The sequence below is a fragment of the Chelonia mydas genome, chromosome 13 (genome assembly GCF_015237465.2).
Source record: "Chelonia mydas isolate rCheMyd1 chromosome 13, rCheMyd1.pri.v2, whole genome shotgun sequence".
Taxonomy (NCBI): Eukaryota; Metazoa; Chordata; order Testudines; family Cheloniidae; genus Chelonia; species Chelonia mydas.
The window spans coordinates 2240036-2255162 of NC_051253.2; the positions used below are offsets into that span (position 1 = coordinate 2240036).

A 15127-nucleotide genomic window follows, 5' to 3' on the forward strand; every position below is an offset into this window, starting at 1 on the left:
AATGGCTCCATGTCTAGTTGGCAGCCGGTGTCAAGTGGAGTGCCCCGGGGTCGGTCCTCGGGCCGGTTTTGTTCGATATCTTCATAAATGATCTGGAGGATGGTATGGATTGCACCCTCAGCAAGTTTGCAGATGACACTAAACTGTGAGAAGAGGTAGATACGCTGGAGGGTAGGGATAGGATACAGAGGGACCGAGACAAATCGGAGGATTGGGCCAAAAGAAATCAACAAGGACAAGTGCAGAGTCCTGCACTTAGGACGGAAGAATCCCATGCACCGCTACAGACTAGGGACCGAATGGCTCGGCAGCAGTTCTGCAGAAAAAGAACGAGGGTTACAGTGGACGAGAAGCTGGATATGAGTCAACAGTGTGCCCTTGCTGCCAAGAAGGCCAATGGCATTTTGGGATGTATAAGTAGGGGCATTGCCAGCAGATCGAGGGACGTGATCGTTCCCCTCTATTCGACACTGGTGAGGCCTCATCTGGAGTACTGTGTCCAGTTTTGGGCCCCACACTACAAGAAGGATGTGGAAAAATTGGAAAATGTCCAGCAGATGGCAACAAAAATGATTAGGGGGCTGGAACACATGACTTATGAGGAGAGGCTGAGAGAACTGGGATTGTTTAGTCTGCGGAAGAGAAGAATCAGGGGGAATTTGATAGCTGCTTTCAACTACCTGAAAGGGGGTTCCAAAGAGGATGGATCTAGACTGTTCTCAGCGGTAGCAGATGACAGAACAAGGAGTAATGGTCTCAAGTTGCAGTGGGGAAGGTTTAGGTTGGATATTAGGAAAAACCTTTTCACTATGAGGGTGGTGAAACACTGGAATGCGTTACCTAGGGAGGTGGTGGAATCTCCTTCCTTAGAAGCTTTTAAGGTCAGGCTTGACAAAGCCCTGGCTGGGATGATTTGATTGGGGATTGGTCCTGCTTTGAGCAGGGGGTTGGACTAGATGACCTCCTGAGGTCCCTTCCAACCCTGATATTCTATGATTCTATGGCTGGTATTAATTTTTTCTAACAAGCAAACTAAAGAAGCTACAGGCAAGAATGAATCCACTCCTGCTAAACTAACATATGCAGTCACCTAGGTGCAGGAGCCACTAGAAGACGACAGCACTGGGTGCTACTGTAACAGCAGCACTGTGGAATGTAAACCATTCTAGTTAGCTTCCATACTGTAGTATATCTATATATTCCAGATGTGGCATTAGATGAGTTATCAGATCATTTGCCTTGTTGAAATTCCACTACAGTGAAAGCTGGATCTACTGAATAGAGGCGTGTGATGCAACAGCTGACCGCGGTGTCAGTGTCTTACTAACCTTCCCTCCACCCCATCCCCTACAAACCATCACTGCCTGGAAGAGAAACAAATTTATTGACAATCTAAGCTTACAGCTAGTTTCAAGTGTTGTAATTGGTATCAAACCATTGCATTGCTTTGAAATCAGCATTAAAATCCCATTAACCCAACAATTTAACCAGACATCAGAAGAAAATGCCATACAATAGCAGAGACCAAATACTTGTTTAGGAATACTTAAGGAATTCCCTAGGTAGGTTGTACTGTGTGTAGTGCATTACCACCAATAAGGTGACTATCCGGGAGCAATACCATTGCAGAAGGGCTTGTACAGCAGTGAACTTCGCTCTGGCAAGAAGTCCAACAACCCAATCTACTTGTTTTGTGCCGTAAGTACTTTTAACTTCACTTGGCTCATATACATTACTTGCAGTTGATGCAGTGTCTTCAATTATGTTAGTATATAAAAATGACATGCTGAAGTTCAGACAAGAATGACAGTCCCCTTTTGATCAGCTCAGTTTAAAAGCTTGTGAGGACACTGCCAAGGCAAAAATGAAAAACTTTGCCTGAAAAAAACAAGTGTTTTCCCCCTGAGCCTGGCTATGGCAAGACAACAGCAAACCAGTAAGTTCCCGAGCCCAGAACACCAAGCCCATTTCAGAAGAAGAGGATTGAAACCACACATGCAGGTTTTACAGAATGTTTATTTTTCCAATACCACAAGGGACATACAAGAGCAGGGCCCTGCTGGGGAGCTCTGCAGACCAGACCAGCTTCAATCTGTACCCTACAGTGGCCCCAAAGGATACAGAGCCAGACTGCCCCAGCTCTACTCCCTATCTTTGGTAAGCAGGTTTTCACACCATCCCCTCAAGACTTCACTAATACTGCATTTCAATTCACCCCCGTCTCTCTTTCTCCCATTTCACAATATCAAGCTGCCACCTGGGTTATGGGTAAACCATTTCAGAGACGAAGAAGCTTTCTGCAGCCCACAGATTTTACACTTTCTACAGCTCTCAAACAGGGAGGTCTACAATTAAAAAAAAAAAAAAAGCACAGTCAAGAAAGAGGTAGGTAGGAGCTAGGAAAGGGGTGGGAGAAAGCTGGTAAATTAAATGGTAGGTTTGCTTCTTCCCCACTTAGAGCAACCCATTCCCGAGAGGCAAACACTCAAAGGAGGGTTGGTCACTTTTTCTGCTCGCATCAATTCTGGATACGTACGGGCTTTCACACAAGCTGTCCATGGAGACTCACCAGTTCTGACAATGACCAGTAACTGCTATAGAAATATTTTTAGAAGAGCGAGGAGCAAAATACATCCAGCTCAGCAAATCAGGGCAAGCATCCTTGAGATTGCACGTTGCAGTCTATCTGCCCACAGCAAAGCCACGGAGGCCAGAGGGAGGCAATCTGAACCAAGAGTGACCCCTTTGCATGTTCAGCCTCACATTAGGCAGCACAGAATACAGTGGCTTTGACTACAGATGTAGATTAAGAACTAACACCACTTTAATGTAATACTGCTGTAGAGCCTGAAAATAAAGAAACAAAAAAACCCCTTTATGTTCTATGTACATTACATCCATTTACAGAATTGGCCAGTACTGTGTACAACATATAAATACATGATCAAACAGATGCATAGAGGATACTTACAAGAATCAAATAATTCACTTTATACATCCAAGAATGAAAAGTTAAAATATAAAAAAAAAAAGGAAACACCGCTTAGAATGTAAAATGACCATCACACACAGATGCACAGCCAGACACTTACAGGTGGTCAGATGCTGGCATGGCAAGGTTCTCATTGTAGGGCTGTAATATGGGGAGGTTACCGGCCACACTAATGAACTCCTTGGCTTTTCATACAAGTCTGTAGCAACATTTGGCCAGAAGAGGCAGCCTGGTCCAACAGTTCAATCAGGTGCACAGTTCCACAGACTACACATCTTGTTCAGTCCAGCAGAAGGCATTGAAGCTGGCAGCCACTACCATTGGCTTCTTTCATTCCCTTAACTGGCTCCATCCAATATGCAATCACCCACATATGGCTCTTCAGCCACCTGCCGAGTGTTTTACTAGTTACTTGATTCTGCTGTAGCATTCAAAGTACTGCACAGCCACCACCTACAGAGAAGCTTCATGTCCACATTTATTGTACAGTAGTACTTTTTCCACACAGACAGGGAACGGAGAGTGGAAGACTGTATTCTGCTCTACTAAGGCATGGCTGGGACTAACCTAGCTCAGCCCTTAAAAACAGACAGCACTCTGTTCCAGTTCCTTTGGATGTAAATGTTTCCTTTAGAAAAGGTCCATGGATTTCCAGAGCAAACTGCCTCTCAGTCAGGTGGTAGCCTCAGCATGTGTGCCCAGAGCACAAATCAACATTTCCATGATGGCGTTAAGCAGAAGATTGCTCCAGTAGGGCACAACCCACAGATGGGGGAGTGTAACTGTGAGTAAGAACAACAGGTTTTGCACTGTGAATTTTAGTGGGAAGGCAAATCAACTCTCTCACCAAAACTTAAAGTGTAATATTGTGTCTATTATAAACAGAATAATATTTTGTGTACAGGTTTTAGGGTCAGTTATCAAAATACACACACTAAATATACAATTTTCCCGATGGCCATAATTTATTATCTCACCACAAGGCACAATACACAAAGCTTCGAGGGTCCTATACAGTCATCGTGACAAAATGCCCCACATCCTTTACACATAATCATGGCTTTAAGGCTGCAGGAACATTTGAGTGATATTTCTTCAACACTGCTGCTATCAGCAAACATCTGCACAGAAAGGGAAGTATTATGGTTTGCAGCAAAGTTCGCTTTGTGGCTTAGCTGCATCACGCTTCCAGCAAGGCTTCTGGGAAAAGCTGGAGTTGTGTTGGATGAATAATTAAAGCTGGTGGAATGAAGCTGCAGCTTAGAAAGCTTCCCATAAAATGCTTGTTTGATATTGAGCTGAGAGGGGATGGAAGAAGGCTCCAAGGGCTGATTGAGTCCTTTTCCCGGTTCTCTTGGTAACTTGAAAAAGGGCAAGTCCATAACAAAGGGAACACTCTGCAAATGCTCCATCAGTTCCACTGGGTTGCGTGCAACATCCTTCCTGTTCTTCATGACACTACCCTTGGTTGGGCCTCCACAGGCCAGTACGTTCTCATTTTTTATTCCTCCTAGAGTGTTTGCATGTTGCTTCGAAGGCCAGTCTTCCCTTACAGTTGGTGCTCCTTCTCCAGATGCAGAGCTCTTATTTAGTGAAATCTGCTTGCTGGGGGATGCGGTTCCCATGGTTGCAATGTGCTCCAAAGCTCTTGGATGATGCAATCTAGCAGCAGTGTTGCAAGCAAAACCAGAACCAAAGAGCTTTTTGCCCTGGACGCCAACACAACTTTTATTAATTGAGGTTCCACCGATCCGATTTGGACCAAGAGAGGTTACATTTGGAGATAAAAATCTAGGTGCTGCAGGTGGGTTTAATTTTTCAGGGCTTTCACTTGTAATAGTATTTGTTAGTGGACTGTGCTGTGGGACACCATGGACCAGGGGCAGCTCTTTTTGATCTTCAAAGCTACAGGAAGATGATGTTCTTTCTCTAGGGCCCAACTCTTTAGGTTTCTGAGAGCCACTCACCATACTTGCCAGTTGGTCTGGAGAGCTCAAGTTAGGGCCAACTTTGGAATGCTTGTCTGGAACATCAGGCTGGTTCTCCATGCTTTCTGTTTTGGGCAGTACCGTCCCAGAGTTGCAGTGTTTTTTCTGAGGATCTCTTAAAGCACTTGGAGAGTGGAAATCATCACTTCTGCTTAGGTTACTTGTATTTATTCCCACATCTTGGGAAGACTCTTGGCCAAAGCAGCAATTGCTACTTCTCTCCACTTGTAATGAGTGGTTTTCTGATGGCCTGTCCAGAAACGACTCCGTAATTTCCAACTTGATGCTGGCATGTGATACTGGAAGAACCTTTTCCAAAGAAAGGTTCCCCTTAAGTAACTGCATCACCAGAGGGTTGTTGGCTTCAATAGAGGATATGGGCCGAGTGGAGCCTGGTGGCTTTTTCTGACTCTCAGAAGGTTTTTGAGGAAGAGGCGTATGTGGTGCCCATCTCTGAGGCTGAGACACGTTGCTCACCATTGTTACTGATGGCAAGTCCACCATGTATGGGAGACTCTCAGTTTTCACAGAAGAGTCCGATCTAATCCCTTCATCTCTCTCAGTGTTGCGCTTATGGCTGGCATTTCCTTTTCCTGTAGCCTCCTTAAGGTGGACATTCCTGAAGTATATATCCACCTCCACATTCTCATCAGTTAGGTCAGCTTCAAAATCTGAAGCAGTATCTGTTGTTTCGCTATGCGTACTCTGGATTTCATCATCTCCATTTGTCTTAAATCCTTGTGTCTCTCTCATGTGTTGACATACATTTTCTGTGTTTGCTCCTGATGGCCTCTCCCACAGCTGTGGAAGCTTTTCAGAGGTACCTATTCCATTCTGAACAGTTAAACCACCAAGTGAAAAGGGTTTCACCAAAGACCCTTTATACTGTTCTCCGTTCTGTAGTTCACTTTCATGCTGTTTTCCTGTCTGTAGGTGTGTAAAGGCATGTAACTCTGAGCCCATGTTCTCCATTCCAATAGTATTCATTTTTGAATCATCATGATCAGTTACACATTTTCCCGTGGGTGGCTTTGATCCATTAAATCTAGCTTCAATTTCTGGCTCATGTTGTTCTTTACCATCTGATGAGAATTCTGGGGTAAGGCTAGAATTATTGGAGAAAGTTTCCTTCATAGGAGAACTACAATTCAACTCTACGGGAGTGCCAACATCTTCAATTCTTGGTACAACATTGATATCATCTATGAGATAAACTGCAGACCCCTGTACCTGAGAACAAAACAGATCATTCTCAGGAGGAACACTGCATTCTTGCTTATTACTCTGCCCTTCCTGAGAGGCAATATGCGGTGCGTTTTCAGTTCTTACGTCATGGAGGCACTGCTCAAAGTTCTCCTCCTGCCCCAGAGAAGCTGCAGTGTCAAAAGATGATCCAGTCAAAGCATCACCAAGCTGGCTGTTAGCTAAACCGTCAGCATGTTGAGCAACATCTTCTGTTCCACCTGAGACAACATCTGCAGCATGTTCAAGAATGAAGGCTCCCACACCATTAGGAGTGTGGGGGTCCTGTTTTGCAGGTTCACATACATTTATTTTAGCTACCTGTACAGCTACCTCAGCAAAGTTAGTCTTTTCTCCATCTAGATGGAGAGGCGGCAGTAATTGTGTTCGTTGTAGATCTGACGCACACCTTCCATGAGTTCTCTTTGATCTCCTGTACTCTGTATGGCTACTGGAGTCTCCTCCACCACCTCCTTTATCGGTGCTGTTCCCTCCTCCTCCTGGCCCACCCCCACCTCCAATGGCAGCTGTAGCGGCCTCTCGCTGGGCTCGGGCTTGCAGAGCACGAGCTTTAATGTCTGCGAGTGTTCTGGCACCAGTTCTGCCCCGACCAGAGGACTCCGTGTTGGGGATGATCCTGGGGCATATCTGGTAAGCGGGCTGACCCTTAACCACCCAGGGTGGTTTGATACGTGAAAGTTGAATCTGAAAAAGAATCAGAGGAGAAGATGTTAAACTAACACTTGATATTCTCAGAGAGCAAAAACCTTTAAATCGGTTCATTGAAATTCAGTATATTTAGTTAAGATTCCTAGAGGAAGTAATTTTTGGCACTTGGCAGTGCTGCTGCTCTTGGCCTCTTGATGAGGTCCTCAAGAGGTTTCTACTCAGGCTCCATATCATGGTATCTTTTAAAATCCACTTTATAGTGAGATCATCTATGTCATTAGCTACCAGACAAGTACTAAACTGATGGCTTAAACACTAGCTGAATCTGGACTCTTGAGAAGAGAGAGTTTTGATTTCTGTCAAGCATAATCCATTCGCACTGAAATTAGTAGGATGGCCTCCTGCTGCCAAAAAGGACACAGCTGCAATTGCACCTACAGGGGAGTATAAGCTGGAGACAAGAGGATTCCATCCCACATGGAGGTAGGTGGGGAGTCTACAAGGTTACAATGAGAAGGTTTGAAAATCTTGACTGCATTAAATCAGCCCATTTCAGGAAAAGCCATCTCTGCACTCACAAAACTACAAATGAGCTGTATAATAAAAGAGGCTACTCTGCATTCTTGTACAGGAGACCTTGGAATAATTTTCCATTCTACTCTCTGGCTGTCTAAACAAGACAACACACTGCAGTAATTAGATCTTAGCCAGAGCTATCAATGAAAGACTCTTCCATTCCCCTCTTTGAAGAAAATGACATGACATGACATTTTCATATTACTTTGGTGCTACTGGGCACAAAGTCCCTAAAGCAATAATCAGGTATAAGTGTCTCTCCTACCCGGATGGGTGGGACTTTTGGTTCCTCTTTAGTAGGCTGTGGCTTTTCTGGGTGAACACTTTCAATTGTGTTACGAAAGGACTGACGATCTTCAAGCCGGGGCTTCTTTTCGGGGAAGGAGGTAGAGGCAGCCTCCTCAAAGCATTTCCTTTTCTGGTCCTTTGACTCCCGATCTAAGTTTTCCTGGGGCAAACTGGGAATTCTGTTTACAGATGCAGCTGCAAATGACAGATCTTCCATTTTACTGTGCAGTCTGGAAGCCTCTGGAGAAAACAGCAATTCTGAACTTTCTGGCTTCAACGATGCAGATGAAGAGCCTGTCAGATCATCTCCTCCCAAATCCACCTCAGCTTTAGTCTCTTTATGGAAGGAGGAATCTGGTCCCACAGACGCAGTCTCTTTGGGGGTCTCAGACTGGTCGGGCTCACGTATTTTGTACAGGCTCCTCCTTGCTCTGCATCGCAGGTCTGGCCGAGAGCGTTTCTTGAAGTGTCCATCTCGCTGACGTGTGGAAGGACCATGCTGTGGCTTTGCTGCTTCTCCCTGAACAGACAATCCCGTCCTGTTCTCAGCATCTTCTTGTACTGAATTCTGCTGTTGTGATTCTTCTCTAGTCAAACCCAACCTGCAAAGCAACCACAGAATTATTTAAAGCCCAGAGCACGCTTGTTAGGTCCGATTTCATCTCCTGGGAAGGATGTAAATTGTTTATTATTTACAGTATGTACTACCAGAGCAGTACCTGGTGCATTACAGATTACAAAGCAGTCACTCATCTCACTCAATCAATCTACAAAGAAATATATTATGTATTCACTACTCCTGGTAACTGTCATGGGGAATAAGGAGAACGATTAAATGATGTCAGGATTTACAATCTAAAACTAATCTGTAATAGATTACAATAGAATACAATCTAAAACTAATCTGGCATAGAGAGTACACTTATGAAGTTTGCAGACAATACCAAACTGGAAGGGGTTGCAAGTGCTTTGGAGAACAGGATTATAATCAAAATGATCTAGACAAACTGGAGAAATGGTCTGAAGTAAACAGGATGAAATTCAATAAGGACAAATGCAAAGTACTCCACTTAGGAAGGAACAACCAGCTGCACAGATACAAAATGGGAAATGACTACCTAAGAAGGAGTACTGCAGAAAGGGATCTGGGGGTTATAGTGGACCACAAGCTAAATATGAGTCAACAGTGTAACACTGTTGCAAAAAAAGCAAACATAATTCTGGGATGTTATAAGCAAGACACGAGAAGTAATTCTTCCGCTCTACTCCACACTGATTAGTCCTCAGCTGCAGTATTGTGTCCAGTTCTGGGCACCACATTTCAGGAAGGATGTAGACAATTTGGAGAAAGTCCAGAGAAGAGCAACAAAAATGATTCAAGGTCTAGAAAACATGACCTATGAGGGAAGATTGAAAAAACTGGGTTTGTTTAATCTGGAAAAGAGAAGACTGAGAGGGGACATGATAACAGTTTTCAAGTACAGGTTGTTACAAGGAAGAGGGAGAAAAATTGTTCTTCTTAACCTCTGAGGCTAGGACAAGAAGCAACGGGCTTAAATTGCAGCAAGGGCAATTTAGGTTGGACATTAGGAAAAGCTACTCTGACGGTTAGGAAGTTAAGCGCTGGAATAAATTGCCTAGGGAGGCTGTGGAATCTCCATCATTGGAGATTTTTAAGAGCAGGTTAGACAAGCACCCGTCAGGGGTGGTCTAGATAATACTCAGTCCTGCCATGAGCGTAGGGGACTGGACTAGATGACCACTCGAGCTCCCCTCCAGTTCTATGATTCTAGGATTCTACTAGGTAGGTATTCCCTTGCAGTGATAATCTGAATGATTCACTCCGTAACTAGCATCCCAAAAGGAGTAGATAATTATGGAGTTGCTTCTTCTCAGAGAGCAGCTAGCTACCAAAGGGAAGTTCCCCATCCGCCCGACTTGAATGAAACAAGACCAACGAGGTAGCATTCCTTACTTTTGTCCATAGTAGTCTTCAAAGAACTTCTCTTTCCACTGCTCCACCCTCTTCTCTTTCTCCATTTCCTGGCGTATTCTAACCTGCATCTCATGAGTGAATTCACCTGCAGAGAGACAAGCAAGTGCAAGTTTCATTACTATCCATAGCACTCAGAGCATGCATAGTACACATTCTGTGCTTGCCAAAGAGTATCCTTCCAGTATATAGACATTTTCTACCCTTTGAAATTCTCGATATCCTGATGGGATAGTCTGGCATGTTGAAATATTGCTAATGGTCAAAGCACCAAATCACTTATTTAGGGGGGAAAAAAGCAGGCCTCTCTGTCTTCTCCAGAGCAATACTCAGCTGTGACCAAACACTTATGCAACTGACAGCAAGTGTCCCCACCCCTATGGTGAAACTCTGGCCTCAAGTCAATGGCATAATTCCCACTGACTCCCATGGAGTCAGGATTTCACCCCTAGAGATAAACTATATTGCAAGAAATGACTCTCATCTAACTGTATTAAGTAATATCAAAAACCAAAAGAAAACTTGGTGATTCAGGGGCCATAGAAGTTGTCACAGGGCGTGTACATTATCCCATTCAGACAACAGGGGTGTGAATAGCAGTGCACACCAAAGTGCTATTCTGTAACTCCCCTCTGTGGACAGTGAGGACATGAACTAAAAATTTCCCAGTTCACATTAATGTAGTCCTCGCTAACAGAACTGCATTAATGCAAACTAGGAACCATTTAGTTCATGCCCTCATGGTCCACATGGGGGAGTTACAGCGCAGCGCTTTGGCGCTCAGTTATTCGTGACCCTGTAGTCCCCTGAAGTGCAGTGTAGACTCAGCCACAGAATCCTCCCCTGTACTTGTGCAAGAAATTCTAAATCTTTCATTCCTTTAAAAAAAGGTTTCTAGCTCTCAGAGTTGTACAGAAACCTTCAAAATGTAAAATGAGTACAACCAATGCAGGGATGTCTCTCTCCCAGAGAATTCAGACAGCGTGAAACAATAGCTGTGAGCGGTGTGAAATTCTCGCACTCATTATATTAGAGATGAATTCTGACATTGAAAATGTGCAAGCAATGTTAATTACATTAAATATAAAAAACAGCAGCAGGGATACTGTATTGCATGTATTATTCATGTTTATACTTAACTCAGTAAGTTTCCATTTTGAAATTTACCAGAAGCTGCCACACAATTTACATCCATATCACAGAAACCAGGGAGCTTACTACAAAACTGGTGTCCAGTTTGCCACAGAGCACACAGGGAGTTGGACTGGGATATTACCACCAATGGATATGCATTCTCCCTTCCTAGGGGCATTTACTGTAACTATTTGTGATGGGAAGATTGGGGGGAGCGAGGAAGGGAAAAAAGGGTAAGTGCTCACATACCACAGAGATGAACACAGTAAAGATGCATCAATTAGAGCATGGGTTTCCAACTGAGTCACAAACAGCCCAGGGAGGTCCTGATCACCCTCCCTTTCTTTATGACTAGATAGGGGAAAGGGCCCCAACATTTTGCTTTGTTGTAACATGAGCCCATTATCTGGAAAAGCCTGAGGACCCACGGGATTAATAAGCAACTTGTATGTGCCACACAATAAGGAGGTCAGTGTTCAGTTTATACATTAACTACCAGAGAGAAAATGTGAGAAAAAAAGCACCCAGTTAAGTTTCTTTATTGTTTATTTTTCTTTCAATTTAGAATAACTGAAGCCCAACTTAATACAGTAAGGTTGAGTAGGTAAATAAATAAATAAATAAATAAATATTAATAAAAAGACATCTTGAAAGTGCCATAACAAAAAAACCCCCCAAAACAACATTTAAAAAATAAGTTAATGGTAGCTAGGACCTGTAAATAGTTTAGAGGTAGATTCCCCTCCTTGTCATCTGTCCTCCCTCTACCTTAGGGATTACAGCTTCTGCACACTGCAGCCACTAAAGGGCAACATGACCATACACACTTGAACAGGTCTGAGAGTCATATTCCACCCAATAGAGGCAGTATGAGAGAGACCACACAAATCTAGCTGGCACTTTGTTTTTAAGGCCTCTGGGCATCTAAAAAAAAAAAAGTGTAAGGTAAAATCTTAAAAAAAGGCAATGTAGCCAAACAGGCTCCAAAGCTGGTACAGAATCAAACTCCACAGTTTATTTTTCTTCTACCAAATAAGGTACACAGCAGGCTTCTCCCAATCATTCAAAACAGCAAATCTACCCACCATCAGCCAGTCGCTCTCTCCAGCTCTGAGCAGCATGGGTGAAGAACTCGTTATTGAGAGCACTGCCACTGAGACGCATCAGCCCATCTGCCCCCATCTATGGAGGACAAAAGTATAATAGTTGGAAAGCACACGCATCAGCTCCTTGGGAACAGGGGTGACACAACATAACAAGCCACAAGATGCACAGTGATTGTTGTATGCCTGTACCTGTCTGTCAACTTCTGGCAAGAGGAAGAGGAGCTGCTGTTGGAAGTGTTGGGGGAGCACATTGAAGGTTCTGGAGTTTATCAGTGCCCGGAGATTTGTGTTGACGAGAATGGAACCAGGTGTCTCAAAATCTATATCCTCACCTCTGTTTCGCTTCATTTGCCCTGTAGTTTTCAGAAAACCAAATAAAAAATAAAATCAAAACTATTTATGACAACATTTCATACACGAACCTGCTGCTGCAAATGAGCAAATTACAAGAGACCAGGCTGTGGCACTCCAGTACAAAGGAAGGATCTCTCAAACACCTGTAAACAAGTAATTCATATTCTACTACATTACTAGGTAGCATATTTAATAGAGAAAGCAGATGGCTATTGTTTTGACATAAGAGTGCCCTTCTTAGATAACTTGATTTCAAACACCATAAATGAGCTGCTTTTTAAGGCACTACCCCACTGTGGCCTCAGAGACTAGTTCCCTGAATACCTTAATCACAGCATACAAACACAATCCTCTTGTATGTTTCAGAACCATCCTTTCCAGGGTTCCTGCAGTCAGAGCACTTTTGGACTAATATATAGGAGGCTAGTGATCCCAGCCAGCACCTTCTGTGCTCATGTGGCCAATGGCATTAAAGAGGCAACGCTTCTCTACTCCTGTATCTTTGTGATAGAGTCAAAGGATGGGACTAAGGAGTTTCCAAAGGATCACTCTCCAGTTCACCTGGCTAGACCATTTATAGAGGTGAGGGACTTGCACTATTTCTGGATGCATCACGTCACTGAATCCAATGTGTCTTATGAATTATTACATGGATAAAAACGTGCAGCATAGCAGAACATGCACAAGATAACTGATGATAAAAACTAAGCTTCAATCACAATGGTTTTTATAAAAACCATTTGTTCCCAAAGACTTGGAAAGTACGTCTCTGGAACTCCACATCGCGTACGCATGCTCTCACGAACACACCATCAAGGCTCCGGATGCTCCATTTCAGATTAAGCAAATAGCATCTAGGAGTTCCCTGCCTCCTCACTGAGGGTGAGGAGAAGTTGTTTGATAGTGAGGAGCCTTAACATTGGAAGAGACACTCAGAAGGATAAAAGTCTTGGAGTTCTTCCACAAGAAGGGGACAGACTTGGACACACCTGATAGTTGCTTCAGTTTTTATGGCCAGTTCTTACAACTTTATTCAGAAGCACGTACCAGCAGCTGGCTTCCGGATACCTCTCAGCAGCTGTGGAGTATCCCTGGTGATTTCTGTCCTACTGCGCATCGTGGCACTACACAGGGCCAAAGAGGAGCGGCTGCTGCTGGAAGTGCTGCTGCTCTCTCCATCAGCATGCCTTCCTGTGAAACCTAAAGGCAAAGCCATTTGTCACAGATTCATAGACGAGTAGCAGAAGCTCCACTGGAGGAGAGGTCTTAGCACATGACAACGATCTGCTTACAACAGACCCATTTTTAGACAGACAAAATTAGGTCATTGCTCCATCACTGACAGTTCTGAGTGGGTGACTGATAATACAAATTTTATCCAATAAGGCAGCATTGCACAAATTAATTAGAATCACTTGTAGGTTTAGTGAGCACTAAATAAATCTCTCTCCTGTCCTGGCCTAGGAAGAGCTTATGGGGATAGCTGTATAGAACCAGTGCTGAAGGGCCATGCCATGCAACTGGCTGAAAACAGTCAAGGTGCAACAAATGCTCACCTGAGGCTGACTCCATATGTGCCCCATTTACTTTCAGTGGAGTCAGGACAACTCGGGGCAACATCACACCAGTCTTTTTCTTTTGTTTGCTTGTCTGTGTTCCAGAGAAAAACAAGATACAAACTATTTAGGGTGCTAAAGTACATGTAGGTCACCTAAACTGCACCTCTTCCTAGCTGAATTCAGACACATAGCTCCACCTGGCCACAAATGAACTACCAGCCAAGTATTCAAGTGTCACTCACTGATTAAACTTATCTTTAACAGCAGAGAATCCTGCACCACCGCCACGTACCCACCCATCCTGGAATCAAGGCCTTATATAATAGATCTACCTTTGCTGCAGCTTTCACTCACACTCATTTCAACTCCATGAGGTGGCTCTATAATTCTGCCCCTGCTTGAGGAGACGACCTTGATGTGTGTCTAATCCCTCTCCCTACCACCCAGACTTCATGTGGCTCTGAGATCTCTCCTCAAGAATAAACACTCCTGGCTTTGCCCCTTGACATTAACCCCACACTCATCCCTACCTGTGAGGCTGCTCTGCAGCTTTCTCTGGAAGTGGAGAGACTCTTACTCTGAGATTCAGTGGAACAGGACGCATTAGAAGAGGTTTCATCAAGAGACACTGGAAGAAAATAACACATGATCAGACCCTGAGGAAGATGCTTATAGTCTAATACAGCGGTGCTCAAACTGTAGGTCGGGACCCCAAAGTGGGTCGCGAGCCTGTTTTAATGGGGTTGCCAGTGCTGGCATTAGACTTGCTGGGACCTGTGGCTGAAGCCCAAGCCCCACCACCCTGGGCTGAAGGTGAAGCCCAAGCCCCAAAGCCTGGGGCTGAAGCCTTTGCGCTTTGGCTCCCTGCCTGGGCCGGTGGGGCTCGGGCTTTGGCTTTGCCCCTGCCCCCCACAGGGCAGCGGGGCTCGAGTCGGCTCAGGCTTTGGTCCTCCCTCCTGAGGTCAGGTAGTAATTTTTGCTGTCAGAACGGGGTCGCGGTGCAATGAAGTTTGAGAACCCTGGTCTAATATTAATATTATTTGACACTTACCATCATTATCACCACTCACAGTGCTGGCTTCATTGGACCCACAGCTTTCTGCATCATCCAGCTCCTCTCCCTCTGCCACAGATAGGTTCCGAGACCACTGCAAGGCATCCTTCTAGAAAGGCCAAACAGAACATGAGTGATTAGAGTCCTTACCTCTGCAGCTTTATGAGCTGGA

General features: G+C 44.3%; 1 protein-coding gene across 1 annotated transcript in view; it reads right to left on the reverse strand.

Moving 5' to 3' along the window:
- Positions 1-1998: 1998 nt before the first annotated feature.
- Positions 1999-15127, reverse strand: part of ASXL1 (ASXL transcriptional regulator 1) — a 30373-nt gene continuing 17244 nt past the window's right edge. Inside the window, exons 5-13 of the mRNA XM_027824960.3 lie at positions 14953-15064; positions 14432-14529; positions 13899-13992; positions 13390-13542; positions 12178-12341; positions 11968-12064; positions 9731-9836; positions 7733-8357; positions 1999-6927 (exon numbers count right to left, since the gene is read on the reverse strand). Coding sequence (XP_027680761.2) covers positions 3961-6927; positions 7733-8357; positions 9731-9836; positions 11968-12064; positions 12178-12341; positions 13390-13542; positions 13899-13992; positions 14432-14529; positions 14953-15064 — 4416 coding nt within the window. The 3' untranslated portion in view covers positions 1999-3960. The remainder of the gene's footprint in view (positions 6928-7732; positions 8358-9730; positions 9837-11967; positions 12065-12177; positions 12342-13389; positions 13543-13898; positions 13993-14431; positions 14530-14952; positions 15065-15127) is intronic.